This window comes from Cryptotermes secundus, unplaced genomic scaffold, assembly GCF_002891405.2.
Source record: "Cryptotermes secundus unplaced genomic scaffold, Csec_1.0 scaffold289, whole genome shotgun sequence".
NCBI lineage: Eukaryota > Metazoa > Arthropoda > Insecta > Blattodea > Kalotermitidae > Cryptotermes > Cryptotermes secundus.
In genome coordinates this window covers 107,662-129,392 of record NW_019722431.1, presented here as the reverse complement: position 1 = coordinate 129,392, position 21,731 = coordinate 107,662, and the positions used below count along the sequence as shown (strand labels likewise).

The following is a 21,731-nucleotide window of genomic DNA, read 5'->3' as shown; positions in this document are numbered from 1 at the left end:
TATTGTGTATCACAATAGAACACCATCGAAATACATTACAACTATTCCATAATTCTTCTGGATTCAAAATATGAAATTTCCTCATTGCAGGTTTTAGCACATTATATTCTTGAACTTTTAACCAACACTAACTTTGTTCAAAGGGAAATTTGACATGTTTGACATTGTCAGAAAGAAATTTATTGCTTGTTGCAAAGTGGCGTAAGTTTTGTATTACAGCATGGCGTTTGATATTCTAATACGGCCTGTTCGGTGGCAATTTAAGCAAATTTATACGTATGGAAAATTAATTAAAATTCACTTTAATTGTTTGGGATGTAATAGCGTGGTTGGAAAACAATTTTTAGTCACAGATTCTGGCAGAATACGTTATGGTACGAATCCGCAGAATGGATATTGGACATTGACGTCAGCTGTTCTTGGACTGGGTGTAGGGTTAGGTTATTGGTTTCAAAGTGATAATTTAAGGAACTTGAATTTCTTGCCAGTGATAGAAGCAGCAAAGCCAGTGGATCAAAATGTCGAAGCAGTAGGAAGTTCAGATAAAGTTGGATTAAGATCCAGACATAATTTTATAGCAGATGTTGTTGAAACTGTGGCACCAAGTACAGTATACATTGAAATCAAGGATACTAAAAGGTAATGACTGTTGCAGTTGTTTTGCTGACAGAAACCTGTGGTTATCATCCTCATTTTTTAGACTGTGGTGTGTTAATATAACGCTAGAAGTGTTACATAATGCCTTTCGTTCATAACAAACATTTTGCTTGTGTCCACTTTGTATATAACTATATGTCATGTAACATTAATGATACAGTGATGTGAATTATTAACAGAAATATTTATGATTCTTTTTTTAATTCAAGTTTTAAATGTTTTCAGGTTAGATTTTTTTACAGGTCAACCTGCCAGTGCTTCAAATGGCTCAGGTTTCATAGTGAGAGAAGATGGCTTGATTTTAACAAATGCCCATGTTGTGATCGGCAAACCTCACAGTAAAGTGCAAGTATGCATGTGTTCTTTATTTTAGGATTCTCACTTCACTGTCTCTGTGCAGCTCTGTCCATATATTAAATTCACACTTCGAAGCTCTTTGTCTCTTCTTCTTACTTATTTTACACTACATGTTTCTTCCCAGATGGCCATCATCGGGTGTATAAGATTTCAGATGAAAACTGCTGCTCTGTTATGCTGTTGTATTTTGCATTTCATGAGTAATGTAAAATGCCTGTAAAATATGTTATAGGTTATTTTTTATTGTGGTTACTTTTGTTTGTACATCAGCAAAAGTAACCATGATAACAAAACTGTAAATTCCCATGTGCTAAAAGTTGCAAAGAAAAATATTCCAGAAAAGAACTTGACTTTGCATAACCACTGAACTTCACATTTAAGAAGTAATTAGAAAATCCCACCCCCTGGATGACACTGTGAAAGTGGAGGTGCTGAGTTCCTTTGAAACATTAATAATCACTTGAGATTAAAAGATGTCTTTAAACTGTTATACATTTCTGTTGATTGAACCTACCTAAATGATCAAAAAAGTCAATATACCCCCCCCCCAGCTGATTGAAATAAATTTCTCTTTACATATATGACATTGCAGCCAAGGTAACCACAGTTTTAATATTCAAGTTTTTCTGCTGTGTTCTGCTGAACATCTCTGTAATATGTTATTTTTTTGTTCTCTTTAGTCCAGCACCAAGCCTGTTATATGAAATTTTTGTATTATTGTTTCACACAGCATGAAAACTAGAAATGATATTTTTCTGTGGTGTATACTTAAAAGAAATGACATACTCAGCTGTGTAGTCCTCTAAGAACCTTAACCTCCTCTACAGCAGACATCTATTTTTCTCTGTTATTTGCTTTTTTCCTCCATCCATATCATTTCAGCTCTCGTAAATCATTCTCTGCATCATTCACAGAACTATTCGATAAAAGCTGTCAGCTGTAATAACTTGTGGCACCTCGCTGGCAGTGAGAGGTAAATGAAGGTGAATGACTTGCCATGAGGAATGTTCGGTTCAGTGATTAACACATTGACTGCCATTGTGTTATGAAACTTATGTCAATTTTACACCATTTTGAATTATCACAGATGATTCCAAGTGTTGTGACACCCATGAGGCTTGCTGGATACAATACCATAAGCATCCAGCAGTTTTGACAAAGGCATTTTCCATGTATCCAAGCATTACTCATAGAGAGTGTCATCTTTTGCAGCACAGTAGAAGGGTATGGAGAAGAGACAGTGCCTACTGTATCAGTACGTTGATATTTGGCATTGAATCATGGTTGGATATGTTGAGTGTGTTGATGGATTTGTAGTCTTTATTCTAGCCTACATATTACTTTTGCATGTGTTGCTTATTGAGTCCCAGTTGGATAAAGACTACAAATCCATCAGTAAACTCAACATACCCAACCACGATTCAGTGCCAGATATCAAGTATTTTAAATATATATAAAGGAAAACAGTTACAATGTTTTGAACCCAGTTAATAGCCATAAGCCAGAAATAATCACAGGAAACAACAAGCACAGCATGACCAACAGAGAAAATCTATACCTTATTTAAACTAAGGATGAGAATTAACCAATAAAAATATCCAGAATATGATATTTCCATAAGTTTAATGTTTTAACTTTTTGATATATTGTTTAATATTTTTAATAAGTTTTAAATGCTTGTTTAATACATTTTAAACCAGTTTAGGTTCAGTATAGAACCACTAATTTGTGCATATAAAGGTGATTAGTGAAAGTGAGAGAAGGATGCCTTATTTTTCGTTTTATTTGTAACACACAACGATAAACACAATATATGGATCCATATAGAAGGCACAGTTCAATAGTATAAGGCATGGCAATGTATCGCCTGATGATGGCTCCATGAGCTGANTGATTCATAGGTTAGTTTTTATTTGGCAGCCAGTTGCATCAGACGTGTTTCGTCTTTCTCGATACAATGGAAAAAGTGCAATATCGATCCGTAATTCACTTTTTATTTTTGGATGGAAAAACATGCGAAGAAATAAAAGTGAAGTTGGATGCTGTCTGTGGGGATCCTTCACCATCTATGACAACCGTGAGATATTGGTTCAACGAATTTAAACGTGGTTGTACATCTGTACATATATACTAGGGGGGTTCAAAAATGATTGACACAAAATGTTTTTTTTTCACAGTAACCATTTATTGGAACAAAATACATATAGATTATATTAGAGGTATTCCCTGCCAATGCCTATGCACCTTTGCCATCGTTCCGGCAGTTTCCGTATTTGCACAGCAAACCATTCTTTGGGGGTATCCCGGTGCCACTGCTGGACAACTGCCTGAAGTTCATTGATGGAGGTGAACGTCTTAGCCAGCATGACGTCTTTCATTGCATTGAATAGGGTGTAGTCACTCGGGGCAAGATTGGGTGAGTATGGCAGATGAGGCAGCACGGTGTACCCTAGAACACCCAGGGTGGCAATGGTCTGCTGACTGCCATGTGGCCGCGCGTTTTCATGTTGGAGAAGAATGCTGGGCCCCAATTTTCCGTGGCAGCATTGCTGAATGCATCGGCAGAGTTGGTGCAGTGAATTGCAGTACTGATCACTGTTGATGGTCATATTGGGGGCAGCCAATCCAACAGAAGGATCCCCTCCTGATCCCATAACACAGTCACCATTTGCTTCCAGACGAATAGTCCTGATTGTGACTTCTTGGGAGGAGGGCTCCCAGCGTGCTTCCACTCCATGGACTGTAGTTTCTTTTCTGGAATCTCATGCCAGAACCATGACTCGTCGATGGAGCAGCCACTCCTTCCCTCCAGAGAAACCACACAGTCCACTGTTGCCTGTGATTGTCTGCTTCCATGTTGTCTGAGCATTGTCCATGACTGCACCTGTACACCGCCACGAATGATGCAGCACTGTTCAACCTGTGCGCAGTAGCAACGTCATCTCATGGCCATAGGTGTTACTATAGTATGTTTTCCCACATACACCGGCTCGCATCTGACACTGCTACTTCATTTTTGCGTTCCTTAAGACTAGACCCTATAGTTGTCAGATTTTCGAGAATCACATCATGAATGAATTTGCATTAGTGTCATTAACTGTTATTAAGTGGAATGTTTTATATAATTGCTTTAAATTATTTTAGGTGAAACTCTTTGATGGAAGAACATTTATTGGTGTTGTGGAAGATGTGGATTTGAGATCAGATTTGGCTACGATCCGTATCCCTTGTGTAAGTTATGCACAGTCACAACACATTCTTATTTGTACATATACTGAAATCTCCATTTAATATTTCTCTCAGTGTAAATGGTGTTGAAGTCCAGACTGTGGAGAAACTTATATGGAAAAAATTTGGTTCCTGGTTAAAGTGGCCTGAACCTTAAAGTGGCTAGAGTGTGAGGCTGACCCACTTACATCCATCTAATGCTGAGTTAAGGATGAGTGGAGTTGTATCTCCATTCTCCAAGCATGCCTTAATGTAAAGTTCACACACATGGGAAACATAACCTTTATCATACTAGAGGTTGTGTGGATATCAAGAATAATCTGGAAAGGTGGCAAATCAAAAATATCTATCTACAAGAATCAAATCTAAATCATTTCAGTGATGGATGTATTTTGTGATTACAGCATGATCTTCCTGTGGTGAAACTAGGTTCATCACGTGCAGTGAGACCTGGGGAGTTTGTGGTGGCAATTGGGAGCCCATTAGCACTGTCAAATACTGTTACAGCAGGCGTGATAAGCTCTGTGAATCGGCCAAGCAAGGAACTTGGTCTGAAAGGCAAGGATATGGACTATATCCAGACTGATGCATCCATTACGGTACACATCAAGGGTTTGCTATCATTCAGCATATGACTTCCTGTTAGCTGAACACATTACTCCTTCTTTTTGATATTTTCTTGCACTGAGCATTTGTGAAGCTTTTTAGGTTCTTGAGTAGATTCTTATGTCAAGATTGTGCTCCTCAAGGGGACGTGACACTGTGTAATCATTAGGCATGTATCAACATTGCAGAGGTTTCTCCAGATTGGTATTACCTATAAGCCAGACTAAACAGCATCATATCTCAGAAGACTGTAATCTTGAAATTCAGTCCTGTGATAACCGCAGATCTCACATACATTCACATGTATTCCTTGCCACATTATTGCTTGGTTATGTAGTTCATCTCTGAAACTGCTGGTATTCCTTGTATTTCATATCAAGATTCTTCATATGAGTTGTTTAATGTACGTGGTTTTGGTGATGTACAACTGTTCTTCATGAGCCTGCTCTTTCTCTCTGTAGGTTATTTAATGATGCTTTCAGTATCAAGTGCCAACTTTAGTGGATAGAGGGTGTCGCGTGGTCAGTGCAGTGTATCCCCACAGCCGTTAATCTTGGTTTTCTAGGCTGGAGCCACCATTTCCTTGAAATAGCTCCTCAGTTATGCACATGAGGCTGAGTCGACCCCATTCCAGACCCACTGCTTCTCAGAAAAACTAGTAGCGCAGGCAATATAACCCGGACCTCTGGATCTGTAGCCAGGAACTCTGACCACTAGACCACAGAGACCCTAACTTTGCCGACAAGTGGGGGTCGTTCGGTCAGTGTAGCTCACTTGTGGACTGAAACCATGGAGTTTTGTTTGTTTGTTTGTTTGTTCAGTATCAAGACTATAGCATTGGATGATGGATGAATGCTGAACTGGAAGGAATTTGCCAAATGAGTGTACTATCCCAGCATTTGTTTAGAGGGACTGAGGAAAAACATGAAAAGCTGTTTTCTGAGTTTGTTGTATCAGTTATTTTGACTGGGATACATGTATGTGGAACCTCTGAAGCTAGCTTGTGTTTTGTTTCCCTTTTAGATTATTTTCCTTTGCTAAGAAAGAAAGGGTAATGAGAATTGATGTCTGTGTCATGTGTCCTCACAAACAGCTCTTTAATTAATAGATATTCATGAAATGTGGTATGAGCATCATATTGCTGCATGTACTTGTAGTAAGTCCTTAACCATCAGAAATATAGATTTTGTGACTGTGAGAACCTCCAAGGTAGGATCATCATTAATACAATTTTATACAATATCCAGGCATTTTGTATTATAATACCACTTAAAAGAATATGTACCTATTTCTCTCTCTCTCTTAAAAAGAATACAGCAATGTGTCAGTTACACAAAGTTTGTGTTAGGTTTTGGTTTGATGGGAGTAACTAATGAACTATGGGAGATAGGCACCTGAAATTTTCCATGGATATTGATAATACGAGTAAGCTAACCATTCTCTCTGAACATGTATAATGACTGCATGAAAGTTACAAACATGGCACCTTTATGAAAGTCTGAAGTTTTACTTCATGACTTTAACATAGAATCCATACTAGTGGAAATTATGCAGAGAAATGGATACCTTAAATTGCAAATGTTAACTTCTCTTTAACAGACTGAAGCATTTATAGACATCTAGTCCTTGTAAGGTCTTCCCAGAAATTCTGGTCTCTAATTTGGAGCATTAAGTGTTATTGTGTATTTCACTTAACAGTTTGGGAATTCTGGAGGTCCACTGGTGAACCTGGATGGGGAAGTGATTGGCATTAATGCAATGAAGGTTACAGCTGGTATCTCATTTGCAATACCTGTAGATTATGCCAAGAATTTCCTGCAGAAAACTGAGGAAAGACGCAAAGCTGGAGGTAATTATAAAACTGGGTATGCACGTTAAGTTTCCCAGTTGAAGAAATGAGAATGTCTCAAATTGGCAGTAATAATTTATTTAAAAATAGGATTACCTTGCCAATTGCAACTGTCATGTTCCTAAAAAACACTGCACTTAGCAAGACTGTAGGCTCATGGGAACTGGTGCCACTGTTGACACTAATGAAAGCTCACCTTCAGTAAACAAGAAATCAGTGTGTTACCTTGGAAATATAGTTGGTTCTTTCTTGGTACATCACTGTTGGTTGCTAAATGCTGAATGCTGATGAAATTGTCTGACTTGGAGCCAGTTTTGACAAAATTGACTTAGTATTTGGACCCCTGGTGCATGTACCATTATTTTCCTGAAGATACCATCTGAGCCTTTTTATTTATGGCGATGGTCTCCATAAATTCCTGAAATTTAATCAAAATCATTGGAGTTGCTTCTGAGAGAGTTGCAATTTTCTGTTTGGGAGCCCATTTGAAGGGTGTCTGTTTTGGGTTCTGGCGTGTTCATGTTCACCAGGGACTGACTTTATGATAAATACATTCTTGAATATTGAATACGAATAAAATCTGTCCAACTGTCAGGCACTAGCAAAGCTCAAGTTCATCCATATATACACACTGACACCAGCAAAAGCAGCCAGCAGCTTGGGTTGCTTTTTGACAATGAAGGTAAAGGCAATATATCCCTCCAAATTGTTGTTTATCTTTTGCTGGGGTACATGACATCATGTCCCAGAAAATAAGAACTCTTCATGAAGACCACCATGAGAACCTCAGCTCCAGTATAAGGTTACTTCAAATTATGGTTGATTAAAGTTCAGTAAACTGTGTCTAGAACATCTTTGAGCTTGTATCATCAATAGATACTGATGCAGATCATTACATCATCATTAGAAAGTTACTGCATTCTGTTTTCAGCATGATGTGGGAAACAAAATTGCCATTGCAGAGTTTTCGGCATGATGTGGGAAACAAAATTGCCATTGCAGAGATCTTGTTGAACACACAGGACTTTTATTCTGTAAGGATGCTTACTCAAGGTATGATCAGCCTCAAAGATGCTTTAGACAGAGTGGTGAGTGTTTTCTGGACATTGAAATGTCAATGCGGTAAGCTATGAAGGGTTCATCTAAGTTGTTACATTTCATCGCATCAAAATTAGGTACTGTGATTTACCAATGCAGTTTCATACCTAAGAATTCAAATTGTCTCTTGTAGTATGTATGGCCTATGCAAGTGTCCTTCCTTGTTATAATGAGTTTTCAAAGTTGAGACTATTATACCAGCATGAATTAAATATAGCTAATGTTAGTTTGGTGTGTTGATCAGTTTTTGTTGATATGTGCCATTACTGTTTTTTGTATGTGGCAGGTTCTGTGTATCCTACAGCCCAGCGACGCTACATGGGTATCACAATGCTCACATTGACACCACAAATAATTCATGAGTTACAGGCTCGTAACCATCAACTTCCAGTAGATGTCACTCATGGTGTGCTTGTTTGGAAGGTTGTCATTGGTTCTCCTGCTTATATGTGAGTATGTCCTCATGTCAGTAACACCAACATGGTAGCAGTACAAGTGACATTTGTGAGATTTCACATATGGCAGACCTGAGTCCCACCTATCTTTTTATAAATGATTTAATTGTCACTTTGTTCTCAAGCATTCTGTGTCTGTCTTTTTCCATTCTAATGAAAGGCAAAGTTCCACACTTATGCATAAGTAAAATTATAGTATTATGCATTTTAATCTTTGTGTTTTTCAGATAGGGCAGTGCAAGATAAGTGATTCTGAATGGAGTGGTAGTAAATATTAACAAATTTAATCTGCTGTTAATTTAATCATGATATAATTTATTTGTTATAAAGTGCTTTATGTTATTCTAATTTACAATATAGGGGAGGATTGAAACCTGGAGACATCGTGACACATGTGAATGGTTCCCCTGTGCATGCAGCAAGCAACATTTATCAAGCACTAGATTCTGGTCAGCCTTTGAAGATGATCGTGGTTAGAGGAACCCAGCGGTTACAAGTTAACATAATCCCAGAAGATGGCTAAGATAATGTGTGTTCATTTCCTGGTAATATATGGAGTGGAAATAAAAAATAAATAAATCTGTTGTATTCTGTTCTTTACATGGTTTGCATATCATACCTTTACCAATGTCTGTTTAGCCATCTTTTTCAGGCTTTGTGAATGAGCATGGTAAATTCACGATCAATACTTAGACTGTATTTCACTCTGTCAGGCAATCCTGTTCAGATATTGTCCTGTACATTGATGAGGATGTGGGGTTGGATTGTGAGATAGCTGAGAGTTTAAGTAACTAAATGAAGGAACATGTAAACAGATACAGAATAGAGAAGGGAAAGAGTGGGCACAGACTGTATGAAGTATTGAGGTTGCCTCAAGCGCTGTCTTGTGCATAGATACTTCAGGATAGTGAAGGAAGTAGAAGTTTTTTGTAGAAGATGTCTTGTCTTTGTGGAAATGTCAGTGAATTGAGCTTTATGACTGATTCACCATGAATGTTTTAGGTGAATAAATTTGTATATTTATATTCCACAGGATAGCTCAGTAAAATGACTGGATGACTTGGGTTCAGTTGATATCTGAGGTTTTTCTATTTGTCACCTATTTAGAGACACACCCAGCTCCTATCCAATATGTATTATCTGCAGTTCATAGATTTGGCATCTTTTTGTAATTACCATCATTTAGATAAAGATTCTGGACAACTTTTTCGATAATGTATGCCTCCTTTAACCTATTTTACTTCCAGTGTATTCCCATTTTTTCTCACCGGTCACCATAATATAGTCAGTGCGCTCTGGTGGTAGTTAACATGAACCCGAGATGTTACTTCTCCAGTTGCTAAAACCACTCTAATGTCCATGGAGCGTATCATTCGTAGCGTGAAACACGGCACGTTGGCAATTTCAATTTTAACGTCAGCTGTCAGTTTTCTTAAATTGTTACTGGCAGTGTAGTGTCGGTAAGCGACGTGTGGCAGTGGTAATGTGTAAGGACCGGTAAAAAGAAAGCGAAGAGGTTAACGGTACAACATTAATTTACCATTTCGAATAATTTTATCAAATGGCCAGTATTATACTTGGAGGAATCGAAGGGTAAGCCTTGTTTGCAATATATCTTGTGTTAGGATCTGGCACGCCATTTATACTATTTACGATTTATTTTATTGGTATATTTAATATAAGATATATTTATAAGAGTCTCCATACTGACTAGGTTGCTTTTTGTTTCATGTCATCTTTTTTGCTATTACTGATAATTGCAGCACAGTATTTGCCATTGATTTCCAAGCATGGCACTGACGTATGTGAGTTTATGGAAATTGTGATATTGTTATAAATCCGTTACGAAGACCCTTCGCCGCCTTACCGCCCAGCTCGGTTATGGGTATTGCAGTTAACCGCTGGCAATCATCGCTCATGATTATTATTATTATTACATATGATTTGGTGTGCGTAATTAATAATTTTTACTCCCTAATCATGAATGGGGAAATAATTTATTATTCATTGCTGATTTCGACAGTGACTGTACGTCAGTGGCGTCAAAACCGCGGTCCGTCAGATATTGGGGTGCGGCACGCGAATGTATTCCGCCGACGAACAACAAAAAATAGTGTTTAAATCAATATTCCAAAATATTTGTAAAGAAATATATATGTTATTGAAATTAAAAACGGTTATATATAAAATACAAGATAACTGCTGCATTTATGAAGCAGGCATTTAGTTGGCAGGTGTTGATATTTAATATCCAGTTATTGCAATAAGACGAGGTCAGCCTACAGTGCATATACGAGTAATCACTTTTGTTGTCAACTGTTCTTTGTCTTTTCCTGTGTGCGAACTTGATCTCTTGGACTACTAGAATTATTTTCATTTGGTAATTTGAAGTAAGATTATTCTGATGGTCGAAATGATGGCTTCGAGAAACCAGATGTTTTCGAATTATCATGTTGGTTTAAAAGTTCTGAATAGTGTTTGGGAAACTTCAGACGGAGTGGTTGTACAACGACGTTTATCGTTACTAACACTGTACCCGCAGTTTCTGTGTTACCCTATAAAGCCCAGAGGTTTCTATACGTACTATCTTTTTCAAAATACAAAAATTATGCATTTTACCCGCAGAGTATATTTATGTGTATCATATGATTAACACAATAAATAGCATTAACCATTAGGTATTTGTAGCGGAGACGTATTGTGTTTCCTGTGAGGTAGAAACAAAATTCTTTATAATAGTATCATTCACACGAATTTAAGCTTTTAATGGGTTAGTAGATGACAGCGCTTTTATATTGTCGCGTTAAAAATCAAGGAGACGAAAAACGCGACTGGAAGGAATACATGAGAATTATTTTGAAGTTTCGCGCCCGTTGTTAATTGTTATTAACGACATTTCACTTCAGTAGTGATGAATAGAATTCGAGGGCGTTAACATTATCCACAGAGTAATTTAAAAATAAGTTGTTGTGGCCTAGCATGGCTGCAATAAATTCAAGAAAAGTTATTGAAAATGTCGCACATTTAAAAGTATTTATTTAATTGTATTAAAGAGGCTGCAGCCTTCGTAGATTGTAATTAAAATGCCCCGGTTTTAAAAGAAAGCGATGTTAAGGGACACTAGAAGACAAAGCATACATCGGAGTTGAGTGACATTCATGGTCAGATAAGAAGGCACAAAATAACCAGCTTCAAAACCTTCTTACGAAATAGCAAAATTTATTCAGAAGTTGAGCTTTATAATGAGACATTGCAGTGCCTGCTAGTTGTATCGTTTCTGAAATTCTCGTCCCCACAAAAAGAGAATAGGTATTTATTGACTGAAAAATAATAAAAGAATGGTTGGAGGCGGCTGCTGAGGTTGCATTTCCTGACAAAAGAAAAGAAAAAGAAACGCACCATTTCTAGAATGCGTTCATGAAGGCTCACCGATGGAAGAATAATGGAAGAACTGTATAAGTCAACGTTGAATACAGCGTAAAAAGGAATGCCGCAAGTTTGCGAGTTCTTGTCTGCAGCAATGGACGTGACGACTTAACGACACAGCTGAACTTCGTGATCTCGTTCGTGGAGTCGACACGAGTTTAGTAGTATAACAGGAACTCAGTGTCTTAATGCCCACGAGAACCACTACATGTGCAGATTTGTATGAAGTCAAAATGTGCTGAAGAGTGTGGACATCCAAATGCACAAACCAGCCGGACCACTGCAAGCATGGGCTCCACCAGGATTCTTTTCCCGTGTGTGTGTTTTGGGAGCGGAGGGAAGCCAGTTTGCAGGAATGGGAATCCAGTTTTCCAGGGGGGGAGTAAGGGTAAAGTTCTTCCTGTGCTTATCTAATTAAGCACTACGCCATGAAGGCGTATGGTGGAGTGGATGTATAGATCCACATTTTCTTGACCTCGGCACTAATTGAAGGTGAGTGGTCAACTTCACGCCCCTGCCGCTTTATTCCCGGGGAAAGAGCCCCCGGTACCCATTGGATAGGAGGTTGTGTGGACCCCAGAGCCAGTCTGGACGATTTGGAGAAGAGAAAGTTCTTGCCCCAACCGGGACTCGAACTCCGACCCCTTGGTCGTCCAGCCCGTAGCCAGACGCTATACCAACTGCACTAACCCGGCTCATTTTCCCGGGGGGGGTTGCACAAAACATTTGCTTACAAACGTAAATTGTTTAAAGGCTGTTTTTGATGGTCTTACAGTATTCGTGGTAAAGTAATATTTTAAAGAATACTTTTAATTATTGTTATTGATACTTGGTATTTTTCCATCTTTGCTTCTCATTTTTTTTTCTTCAAAATTCTAAGCAGATGTCTGGTTCCACCCCTCCCGGCGCTCGAGATATCTGAGCTGCCTGCTATTTGCTGGTTGCTAGCTTGACTTACTCTTTGAACCAGAAGATAGAAACGGTACGTTTCTCCGAAACTTCTGCAGACTTCTACGAGGTTGCATCACGTCACATCCAAGAAAACTGTACTCTTCAAGCCTCCGCAATACCTAACCACATATTGTCATTGCGTTCCTTATCATCAGGCACAGAGAGACAAGATTTGGCGGAAGACTGAAGACAGAAAACACCTCGTGTCTTTGTGTACCTAGTGATAAGGACGGCAGTAAATATAAAACTGCGAAAATATGTAACTGATAAGAAACGGCTACAGTTAAAATTACATGAATATAATTAAGTTTATGACACTCCTTGCCGGGATATCTCACTATATAGCGACTAAGCTACGGAATGGACGACCGAGTAATCGGAGTTTGATTCCAGGCAGCGGCAAGAGATTTTTGGAGACCGGCTCTGGGGCCCACAAAGCCTTCTATCCAGTCGGCACTGTGGGGTCCTTCCCGGTGGTAAAGCGGCAAGGCTATGAAGTTGACCGCTCACCTTCATTTAGTGCCGAAGTTAAGATTTTTTTTTTCCTTGGCACTACAGCCCCAGTGGGCCTAGGTCTACCTCCATGAACTTCCGTTCACTTCGGTTTTTCTTGATCTTAGACATTCGGTAGGATCCCTTGGGCGGGTGATCAGTTGGCCGCAAGGCCTCTACCTGTGCACAAACACAGAAAAACGCACACACACAAACTAAACATCCATGCCCTGAGTGGGATTCGAACCCACGATCCCGGTTTCAAAGCGAAGACAGTACATGCCTTAGATCGCTCGGCTACCGTGACCGGCCGAAGTTAAGAATACATGTGGCTATACATACATACATACATACATACATACATACATACATACATTTCATTTCACAAGTCCAAACAAATGGACATGAAGGTCGTCATACAAAAATTTAAACAAACACACAGATAACAAAATAATTAAAACTAATTGTTTATGTTATGCTCCACGTATTCAGAAACTGTATAAAAAGAATTCTTCATAAGATATAAAAACAGCCTATTTTTAAAACTAATTCTATCCTCTTTAAGGCTTTGAATGGTTATGGGCAATCTGTTGAATAGTTTAATGGCAGTAAACATAGTACCTTTCTGAAAAGCAGAAAGATTCGAGTTTGGCAAATATAATGGCTTTCGATTTCTTGTATTCAAACCATGAACATCTAAACCTGAACAAAATTTAGTTTGATTATCAATCACAAACATCATCAACGAGAGAATGTATTCACATGACAATGGCAGTATATTCAATTTCTTAAAAAGATCCCTACAAGAGTCTCTAGGTCCTACTCCAGATATAATCCTTATTACTTTTTATATATACTTATATTCCCCCCATACGCCTACATGGCGCGGTGCTTTCAACTTCACATTCACGTGAGCAGCACTGTCCAGACTCATACTATGGGCTGCGTTGTGCTGCCGTGTGTTTTAAATTATCTGTTTGAATTTTTTAATTTACGGTTTTATGTCCTTGTTTGTTCTAATTCAAGATGAAATGTCCACATCTCTGTAACATGTGATTATACCAACCCAGGTCATTGGTATTAAAAATATCGACAGATGAAAAATGAAAATAAAAATAGAAAATAATATTTACGGTCTGGGTTGCCTGATAGCAGAAGGAGTGGCCCCCTCGTTCGGGGCCCAAGCTTCTCTACCCCCACTGCAGTTGTTTCATCCACTCCCGTCCGATTATCTAAGCGAAAATAGCGGCCTGGTTCGACCGAGGTTCGGAGTGGTTTTCTCAGTGCCTCCAGATAATCCTGTAATTAATTGATGCTTGCGTCCTTCACTTTCATCTTTTCGTAGCTACAATTTATGTCCCTCAATAAACATTAATCTGAAGAATTTCCTAAGTATTTCTAAGGAAAGAGGAGACGAGATAGCGTAGTTGGTATAGGGACTGGCTACGGGCTGGACAACTGAGGGGTCGGAGTTCGAGTCCCGGTAGGGTCAAGAATTTTCTCTTCTCCAAATTGTCCAGACCGGCTCTGGGGTTCTGTGCTTGAACGTTTATTGTTTCAGATACTTTCTCCATTACTTTCAGTCAGTGCAGTAGGAAGAAGACTTTATGAATTGTACCTGGAACCCATTTCAATTGCCTACTGTCAGTAACACTAAGATGGTGAAGTCAGAGTGGCACTAGTATCACCATCTCTTGGTCCATACCTTTACAAAAGTTGTTGCAGGGCTTCTGCTGAAGTCACATATCTGCTGTATTAGCAGCTCGTTGACTTATTTTGTCTTGCTCTGTGGGGGGGGGGACAGTGAACATTTGTTGCATTGATAGCTGAATTAGTAAAATTAATATCATTAACCAGATATAAGTTGGTTGGATTTGAGGTTCTGACAGCAGTGACTATGAATATTATTATCTCCTGGTATTTGATGCTGTAGAGTCTGGTAGACGTTCATTGACATTCCTCCAAGACATCAGTGAACTTCCACTGGACTGCATGATGGCTCAGCCCAGGAGATCATACTCTTCAGACTTGAGTACATTTTGTATCTTATTTACATGATAAAGTGACAAGAAGACGAGGAAGAAGACGTAAGAAGATGCTGGATGACCTTGGGGACAGAAGAGGATACTGTCATTTGAAGGAGAAAGCTCTAGATCGCATTAAATGGAGGAATTGTTTTGGAAGAGACTGTGGACCTGTCGTCTTGACAGATTACTGATGATGATGATGATGATGATGATGATGATGATGATTACATGATAAATGTTTTCAGGGCCTGTTTCTGGGGTCATTGAGGTTAACAGCGATAATCATTTTTGATCTTTGATCTCTTGTGGTAAGTGAATGTTCACACTGAGGCAATGTGTTGACCCAGACACTCCCTTATAGTGTAATATACAGCCTAAAGTTTCGGTGAATATTTGTCATCAGGGCTGTATTGTTGGTTGCACTCTAGCATATGTTACTAAAAACTTCAGGTGATGATATAAGTAATTCGTGCCATAGCACACGTGGTTAGATGCTGGGTTCTCACTGTGGGTCATAGGGTTCAATTCCAGTTGGTTTCGTGTGCCATTCATGGTGGATGAAGTTACACTGAAGCTGCTATTCTGTGAATGTCTTTAGTTCCCCTTCCTAATTGTCATTCTACCATTGTTCCATGCTCACCTATCAGCAGCCCCTGAGGTGTGTGGTCACCCTGACCAGGCAGCACAGTATCACATCCATGGTCTTTAAGTGGGGGCTTCATCTCTGACCTGGCTCTTTTCAAATTCTTACTGACTCTTTCTTATCTTTTTTATGTCTTCCTGTACCTGTCTAAACAATTTTATTTTTGGTTGTCTCATGTTTCTCTCCTTTATCTTTATTTCTAATACCCATCTCAGTACCCTTTTTGTTGTTTTGCAGGGGTGCCACACATTCAAATCTAGTGTTGTTCAATGGAAATGGAGAGAAACTGGCACAGGTTGCTGGACCTGGAACAAATCACTGGGTATGTTGACCCCAGACATTCTCATACATTTTCCTATAACTGTATTGTAAGTTTTGGAACATCCATTTTGTAGCTTAAATGCTTTTGGACTTAATACAGAGAGAGTGAAAATTACTTGAAAAATATTTCAAATGAAAGCTATATACCTTAATGTGGTCTTACTTTAATGCATTTTATGGTTTATATATGGGCCAGGGTGGCGTAGCATAGTTAGTGTAGCGACTGGCTATGGGCTGGATGACAGAGGATTTGGAGTTGAAGTCTCAGTAGGGTTAAGAATTTTCTCTTCTCCATGTCATTAAGACTGGCTCTGGGGCCCACCCAGCCTCCTCTCCAATGGGTACCAGGGGCCCTTTCTCCAGGGTAAAGTGGAAGGGGTTNATCTCAGTACCCTTTTTGTTGTTTTGCAGGGGTGCCACACATTCAAATCTAGTGTTGTTCAATGGAAATGGAGAGAAACTGGCACAGGTTGCTGGACCTGGAACAAATCACTGGGTATGTTGACCCCAGACATTCTCATACATTTTCCTATAACTGTATTGTAAGTTTTGGAACATCCATTTTGTAGCTTAAATGCTTTTGGACGTGTGGACACTGGGATCTCTTTCCCCAGGTGTAATGCAGCGNCGCCTCCAACTAGTGTCGAGGTCAAGAAAATGTGGATCTATACATCCACTCCCCATATGCATTCATGGTGTAGTGCTTAATTAGTGAAGCACAGGGACAACTTTACCTTTATGGTACAGGGTAGCTCAGTGAGTGGAAATTGGCTGGATGCTCAGGGCTAATTCTCACCGGGGGCTCACCCAACCGTCCACTGTGTGGACACTGGGATCTCTTTCCCCAGGTGTAATGCAGCCAGGTTATGAAAGTGACCCCTCAACTCTGTCAGTTTTGGTGTTCAAGAATGCCCTTCCAATGCAGTTTCTGAAATGCAGTGTTCTTGCAGAATTCTAGATGATGGACAGAGTCAAGACACATTTTCATTGAAACTTTTTTTGAATTGACTCCATGTTTAGTTTATTGTACGTTCTGTGCAATGAATGCGTCATAATTTGAAGTAATTGTTTTCTGTAATCTGTGTGTGGTGGATTACAGATCCTTGGGATGGAAGAGTGTCAGAAGCGAATCAATAAAATGGTTGAACAGGCGAAGCATGAAGCAAAGCTTCCTTCAGAGAAACCGCTTAATGCACTGGTGAGTGATACAGCTGTCAGCTTGTTACTTTTTTTGTGTTTCAGATTTTGAGGCTTTTATGGCAGCGATTATTCAGGTTGTGCTTTCCTCGATTGTGACACCATGTAGTCTTGTAGGTTCTCAAGTTCTGTGTGTATTTCATTATCTCTAACTGTATTCCCATTTATATGTCAGAATATTTCATTTTTACCACTTTCATTCATCCCACCTCTGGTTGCTGTGCCTATCTCCCATTCTGACATTGATACTGCACACTTAAACACTGATCAGCTAAAATGTTATGTGCTACAGGGTATGAGCCTGAGTGGCTGTGAACAAGAGGAGACCAACAAACAGCTGAAGGAAGAATTGCAGAAGAATTTCCCCATGTTGAGCAGCAATTATGTGGTCTGCAGTGATACTGTTGGTTCCATAGCAGCAGTGTTAGAAAATGGTATGTACCAATATTAACCCTTTCCATTCTACAACATGTCTCACTCATCAAGGGGCATTATGTCTAAGTTACCATGGATATAAATAACATAAGGAAATTTCATTTTATAAAACTGCATGGAAAGGATTGCACATATCACAAATTTCAGAAGTGTGTGTTGATGTTTCCAGATTTTCAGTCTCAGAATGTGAACTTGAGTATTTTGGGGGCTGACTGGGTTTGGAGAAGGTTTCCCCTCTCTCCTGCCACCTTATTTTCCTAACATCCCCCACATGAACACTTATCTTGCAGTAGGCTATGGTAGTTTCTTCCCAAACCTACCTAGTTCATTATTCACTTTAATCCTCTGAGTTTGCATTATGTGACATATACATGGCAGGCTGTTAAATAAAGCAAAATAACCATCTTCGGTGTAGTACTATTTTACTGTTGCAAATAATAGCAGATACCTTATTAATTATGCCATGTGTTGGATGGCTAATTATGTGTTTTAATGTTTCCAGGTGGAATTGTGCTGATTGCAGGAACTGGCTCAAATTGCTTATTACTCAACCCTGACGGCTCTGTGCACAGGTGTGGAGGGTGGGGCCACATCATGGGGGATGAGGGTGCTGGTGAATATCCTCATTGTCTTGTTCTTGTGACCTATGCATCTAGGTATAGTCTTTGGCTATTCTTGCTTCCTGTCTACCCTGCAAGGGTGAAGACAGGAGTCCACTTTTCTTAGATTGGAGCACCTAGTGGTAAGATGTACATTTTGCCTTCTAGTGACAGGGTGATACACCTTGACTTACAGTCTTTTAAGAACTTTGGCCTCTCTTACACTGCTGTTCCTTCTTCTGTCTGGCATCCATCATTAGGTGTCTTGTCATATATTGTTTTCCAAGGTGAGGTTGTTAGCCTCACACACAACCTCTGACATTGAGAAGCAGGGGCTACCCTTTGTCTATTCCCTACCATTAGACCTGTCTAACATGGATGAACCTAGCAGGAGTTCATGCATGCATTATGTGACATGTAGATGACTTTTAATGAAAGACCCTGCTCAGAACATTATTTTGAGCATACATTCATTTGCGTATGTCTTCTGCTGGCCATCACCACTACAAATGGGTTTAGAGGAGTTTATCCTATATCCTCCTTATGATGATTGAGGCATGCAGAGGCATAGAAAGTTGAGTGAACCATAACTGGAGGCATGTTACGTAACATTTTCCTTGCTTGACTTAGCTTCATCGGGTTTTTCAACTCATGAAATTTGTTCTCAATTCCAGCATGGTGGATCTCGCATAAAGCTATAAAGATTTGTTTTGATGAGCAGGACAACTTTTCCCAACCACCACATCCAACACAAGTAGTCTGGAAGTCAGTTCAGGAACATTATAAAATTGAGACTAGGTGAGTGGATTTAATTGGGAGATGTAGGTGCAGATAGCAGGATACTATTAAACTGAATCTTAGTAAAATATGGTGCAAAGGTGTTCACTGGATTCATCTGGCTCGATAAAGGTGAGATCTTGTGAAGAGAATAATGATTCATAAGGTTCCATGCAAGGGTAGTGATAGTGTACTTGGTTGAGGCAATATGCTACAAGCCAGAAGGTCATGGGGTTAAATCCTGATGCAGTGGATTTTTTCAATTTACCTCATCCTTCCAGCCACACTATTGCCCTGCGATCGATTCAGCCTCTAACAGAAATGAGTACTAGGAATGTTCTAAAAAAATATTCTTGGGGGTAAAGGGCGGCCGGTGTGCAAGGCTGACATCCTTACTGCCATCTATGAGCCAGTTGTCTGGAATATGTAGAAACCTCAACATCTCACAACCCTATGGGCCTCCACGCCCTGTTACAGGGATACCTTTACTTACTTGCCACATGGGATTTCTTGATTAGGAGAGTGACTAGAGTTTTCTTCATGAAAATATGTTGTGTGGTTGAAAAGTATTATGGACAGCAGTTGCAGTCATGCTGAGGTCATAAAGCTATCTTTTCATACAAAATATTAGAAGGAGAACCCATTCTTTGCTTGGGATATGTTCACTGTGCCTGTCCATTTCAAATTACATACCAGCTAAAACTTTTAAAGAGGAACAACGTTCAAATTAAGAAATAAAATTTATGCATATAATTTCAAAAGAATTTGGAATGAGGATTCAAATTGCACCCCAAATCTGTTCCACAATTTTTGCACATTGCTTTAACAATTACGACTGCTCTAGTTATCAGGTAGAGTAAATAGTTAATTTCATAATATCTTCAAGTTTTCTCCTTAGATTCGCAGAATGAAACACAAAACAGACAAGGAGGGTATGTATTAAAATGTATCAGAAGAAATGTCTGCCCAAGAACATATAAATATTTGCTTTGCATCAGTAACCTTCAGTTGCTTTAGAAATGTGATAATTCAGTGAATATCTGTGTTGTAGATTTTATCTGCCAGACCGCTGATATACTAAATTTAGTGAACATCTGTGTTGTAGATTGTATGTGCCAGACCACTGAAATACTAAAGTCAGTGAACATCTTTGTTATAGATTGAATGTGACAGCCACTGATATACTAAATTCAGTGAACATCTGTGTTGTAGATTGTATGTGTCAGACCACTGACATACTAAATTTAGTGAAAATATGTGTTGTAGATTTGATGTACTAGATCACTGCTATACCAAATTTGACAAGTGTCACTTTGCTGGTCTGTGTAAACTCTTGGCTAAGGCAGCAGTTCAGGGGGACAGGCTTTCCCAGTGGTTGTTTAAGGAGGCGGGCCGTATGCTGGCACGCCATATAACAGCACTTCTTCCACAGGTAGACAGGGTGAGTATATGTCAGCAAAGAATTGAGTAGACTACCATGTAATGGTTTAGTCTGGCTGATTATGTGTAATTTGATGCTGTTGAAACTGAATGTCAAATGAGATGAGAGAAATTGGTCAAGTGGATTGATTGATACATAGGCTGTGGTCTTATGAACCTCACTGGCCTCTGCATATATGAGCAATTTATCAAACTTCATTCAGTAATAAATTATAATAAATAATAGAATGTATGCTGAGAAGGTCTTCACATAGTGTTTTATTTGTCATGGTTCCTTCTCATTTTGCTCTAGAAATTGCTGAATGAACCAGGAGGACTTCCAGTAGTGTGTGTGGGTTCGGTATGGCTCAGTTGGGAGTATTTGAAACCAGGATTTATAACACAGTTGAAGGAAGGTGCAGCCAAGCTCCAGAGACTATCTCTTCTACGTTTAACAACAAGCATAGCGACAGGTTCAGTGTATCTAGCTGCCAAGGAAATACATTTTGACTTGCCAAGGGACTACACACACAACTATGAAATTTTCTTTACATATAATGGTGATCAAACTTAAACTGTAATTGTATATTGACAGTTAATACTGCATGAGAAATATGAATCTATGTAGTCATCAAAACATTTTTATTATGAAACTTGTAGAGATCCATCATTACCATTATGACTTGATGTTTTGAGTTACAGGCCAACCCACATATGTAACCAGAATTGAAACTAAATAACAAAATCCCAGGGAAATAATTTGAAATGAATCCTGCTTGTTTTTCAGAACCATTACCCTTTTGCGAGATATGGAGTTCTCACAGTGTTGAATATGAAAGAGACAGTCTTCTGGGATGTGATGCAGTATAGTCTGGTATATATATACCATTATTTCAATGGAACATGCTTCTTCAGTCTTCAGGATAGAAGAAGGTAGTCTGCTGGTCTTCTTCTGCATTAAAAATTGAGTTAACAGGCTCTTCTAGAATTACAAATACAAATCACTCCGTCCAATGTGACCTGTAAGTTTTTTACTACATGAAAACTCAACACCCTTACATGTTTCGGTCTCTGTGGACCACAGACCAGAGACCGACACATGTAAGGGTGTTGAGTTTTCATGTAGTAAAAAACTTACAGGTCACATTGGACGGAGTGATTTATATTTGTAATTGTTAATGTGACGGACCAGAA

The 21,731-nt window shown here is 39.1% G+C and overlaps 2 protein-coding genes across 6 annotated transcripts; both read left to right on the top strand.

Annotated features, from left to right (window-relative positions):
* The first annotated feature begins 16 nt into the window (after positions 1–16).
* On the top strand, positions 17–8,850 carry LOC111861347 (serine protease HTRA2, mitochondrial). Of its 5 annotated transcripts, none has more exons than XM_023845830.2 (8): positions 17–90; positions 489–639; positions 900–1,006; positions 4,159–4,245; positions 4,647–4,841; positions 6,547–6,697; positions 8,082–8,244; positions 8,611–8,850. In XM_023845830.2, exons 2-8 carry the CDS (start codon positions 582–584, stop codon positions 8,771–8,773), a joined length of 924 nt encoding a protein of 307 aa, XP_023701598.1. In that variant the 5' UTR covers positions 17–90; positions 489–581; the 3' UTR covers positions 8,774–8,850. The 5 variants fall into 5 exon arrangements, 4 of the variants coding, with proteins under 4 accessions (XP_023701598.1, XP_023701595.1, XP_023701593.1 ...); XM_023845825.2 differs by lacking the exon at positions 17–90 and adding an exon at positions 107–374 and having other exon boundaries at positions 883–1,006; XR_004512671.1 differs by lacking the exons at positions 17–90; positions 8,611–8,850 and adding an exon at positions 7,629–7,750 and having other exon boundaries at positions 106–639; positions 883–1,006; positions 8,082–8,171.
* A 730-nt stretch (positions 8,851–9,580) lies between these two features.
* On the top strand, positions 9,581–21,599 carry LOC111861348 (N-acetyl-D-glucosamine kinase). The gene is made up of 8 exons (XM_023845831.2): positions 9,581–9,843; positions 16,027–16,111; positions 17,210–17,308; positions 17,600–17,741; positions 18,245–18,355; positions 19,016–19,139; positions 20,385–20,559; positions 20,851–21,599. Exons 1-8 carry the CDS (start codon positions 9,812–9,814, stop codon positions 21,109–21,111), a joined length of 1,029 nt encoding a protein of 342 aa, XP_023701599.1. The 5' UTR covers positions 9,581–9,811; the 3' UTR covers positions 21,112–21,599.
* Positions 21,600–21,731: the final 132 nt, after the last annotated feature.

What these genes read in the sequence shown, in the direction of transcription:
- LOC111861348 (XM_023845831.2), top strand. Translation starts at nt 9,812, where the DNA reads ATGGCCAGTATTATACTTGGAGGAATCGAAGG. An exon ending in GACCTGGAACAAATCACTGG is followed by an intron (nt 16,112 to 17,209) that starts GTATGTTGACCC and finishes GGTGGATTACAG; the next exon opens with ATCCTTGGGATGGAAGAGTG. An exon ending in CATGGGGGATGAGGGTGCTG is followed by an intron (nt 18,356 to 19,015) that starts GTGAATATCCTC and finishes TCTCAATTCCAG; the next exon opens with CATGGTGGATCTCGCATAAA.
- LOC111861347 (XM_023845824.2), top strand. Translation starts at nt 221, where the DNA reads ATGGCGTTTGATATTCTAATACGGCCTGTTCGGTGGCAATTTAAGCAA. An exon ending in GAAATCAAGGATACTAAAAG is followed by an intron (nt 640 to 882) that starts GTAATGACTGTT and finishes AAATGTTTTCAG; the next exon opens with GTTAGATTTTTTTACAGGTC. An exon ending in GGAAAGACGCAAAGCTGGAG is followed by an intron (nt 6,698 to 8,081) that starts GTAATTATAAAA and finishes TGTATGTGGCAG; the next exon opens with GTTCTGTGTATCCTACAGCC.